Source organism: Malurus melanocephalus, unplaced genomic scaffold, assembly GCF_030028575.1.
Source record: "Malurus melanocephalus ecotype Western Australia unplaced genomic scaffold, MMel_1.1 scaffold_2604, whole genome shotgun sequence".
NCBI lineage: Eukaryota > Metazoa > Chordata > Aves > Passeriformes > Maluridae > Malurus > Malurus melanocephalus.
In genome coordinates, this window is record NW_026625836.1 from 1 (window position 1) to 1,772 (window position 1,772).

General features: G+C 46.7%; 1 protein-coding gene across 1 annotated transcript; it reads left to right on the forward strand.

Moving 5' to 3' along the window:
- Positions 1 to 93: 93 nt before the first annotated feature.
- On the forward strand, positions 94 to 979 carry LOC130587876 (protein AF1q-like). Its single transcript, XM_057388850.1, has one exon. The coding sequence runs from the start codon at positions 127 to 129 to the stop codon at positions 385 to 387; it is 261 nt and encodes an 86-aa protein (XP_057244833.1). The 5' UTR covers positions 94 to 126; the 3' UTR covers positions 388 to 979.
- Positions 980 to 1,772: the final 793 nt, after the last annotated feature.

Sequence of the window (1,772 nt, forward strand, 5' to 3'; positions counted from 1 at the left end):
TTTGGGGTGGTATCCTGCAGGATTGGATCAACACGACAACACCTGAAATTTTTGACCACTTTGGGGCAACTCCTGTGCTTTTGGTAGAGCTTTTCTCTTCCTCTTCACCCCTTTCASAGCYSGAAAATGCTGGACACCATCAGCAGCCAGTACGACTCGTTCATCTACTGGAGGATGCCGATTCCTCGGCTGGACGTGGCGGAGCTGGAGGGGCTGGGGCTCGCAGACATGGCTCTCTACAAGCCCAAAGGAGCGCTGGCCAAGCTGGGCGAGCTGGGCAACCACGACCTGTCCCAGGAAGAGGACAGTCTGCTGCAGTTCAACAGCTTTAACTTCTGGCGAGCTCCCATCGCCAGCATCAGCTCTTTAGATTTTGATTTAATTTGAAGCCTCTCCCAAGCCCTCCTCACCCCCCTCCCAGCTCTCTCCCTTTCCAGGCATGCCAGGATTTGGTTTTGTTGTCAGTTTTGGAGGTTGTTGGGTTGGGTTTTTCTTGGTTTCTGGGCAGTTTTGCCGTTGCTAATTCGCTCAGCAGTTCACCGTGGCCTTGATGGTGAAAATCTCCAACCCCTCTCCGCCTTCTCCCCCTTTCCCTCCCGGAATCACAACGGTGCAAGTGGGGAAAAAAAAAAGGGGAGGAGATGGAAACAACTCCCCTATTGCCCCTCTCCATTTCCAGAGCGTGTGGAGATGCCACCCCCTCATGTCAGTGTGACTGTGTGACAATTTTGCAGCTCATTTCTCATTTGCTTTTTAAAGAAACTCATTTGTGCAAACAGGGCACCAGAGGAGCAATGGGAATCGCCCTCGTTTTTCAGAAAAACATCGACCCTCTGCACTCTCCTGGCCCAATTTCTCCAAAATCTGCTTCATCCCTTAACCTTCCCCTGAGGAATGCAAGGTGGAAGAGGCAGGGATGTGCCCAGTGTATCAGAACAAACCTTTTTCTTGAGGAAAAAAAATCACTCTGAGCCTTGTGCTGTGAGCCCAAGCAGAAAATATTATGTCCAGGAGCATAAATATACATGGAAATGCTCTGACTTTGCTTGGTGGGGCCAAAGCTGGGTGTTTGTTGGCCCAAATTTGATTTTTTTCATGGTTTTTTCTGGTTTCTTCCCAGTGCAGATCCTGACTGGGAATATCATAGGGCCTGGAAGAGCAACAGGGGCAGAGGTGAAAGATAAGATGGAGAATTTAGTTTAATCTTACTCTCAAATGAAAATATTTCAGGCTTTCCACTCACTTAATCAACGCCTTTAAAAACAACAACAAACCCTAACCCTAAAAAAGAAAAATTTAAATGGGGGGTGTCAGTTCGGGGAGATTTTCACCTGTTGAGGTTTATTTCTGAGCATCATCTCAAAAGGCAGGGGAAAACGCAACATGGAATAATTTTTGGCTTTTGAACAGGTTTATTTTCCCTGTCAAGGTTGTTTTTTGGGATTGATTTGTCTTCTTGAATGTTCATTTTGGGTTTGATTGGGGTGAAGTAATGTGGAGCATCCCAAAATCACCCTGAGAGTTGGTGGGTTCATGGCTGGGGGCAGGCTGAGGTTGCACTCAATAAAAGTGCCACAAATAGGCTAAAATTGGAAAAAAATCTGCATTCTACTGGGAAAACGGGATGCGGCTCTCATGTAATCTCCAGAAATAACCAAGTCTGCTGATTCTGAACAACCATCTGTGTAAAACCAGAGGTGAAAAATGTAAATTCTCCTCTGCAGAGCTGTTTGCCTTCTGTGTTCCCAGCTGGGAAAAACTGCAGAAATATT

Coding starts and splice junctions, on each gene's coding strand:
- LOC130587876 (XM_057388850.1), top strand. CDS start 127: ATGCTGGACACCATCAGCAGCCAGTACGACTCGTTCATCTACTGGAGG.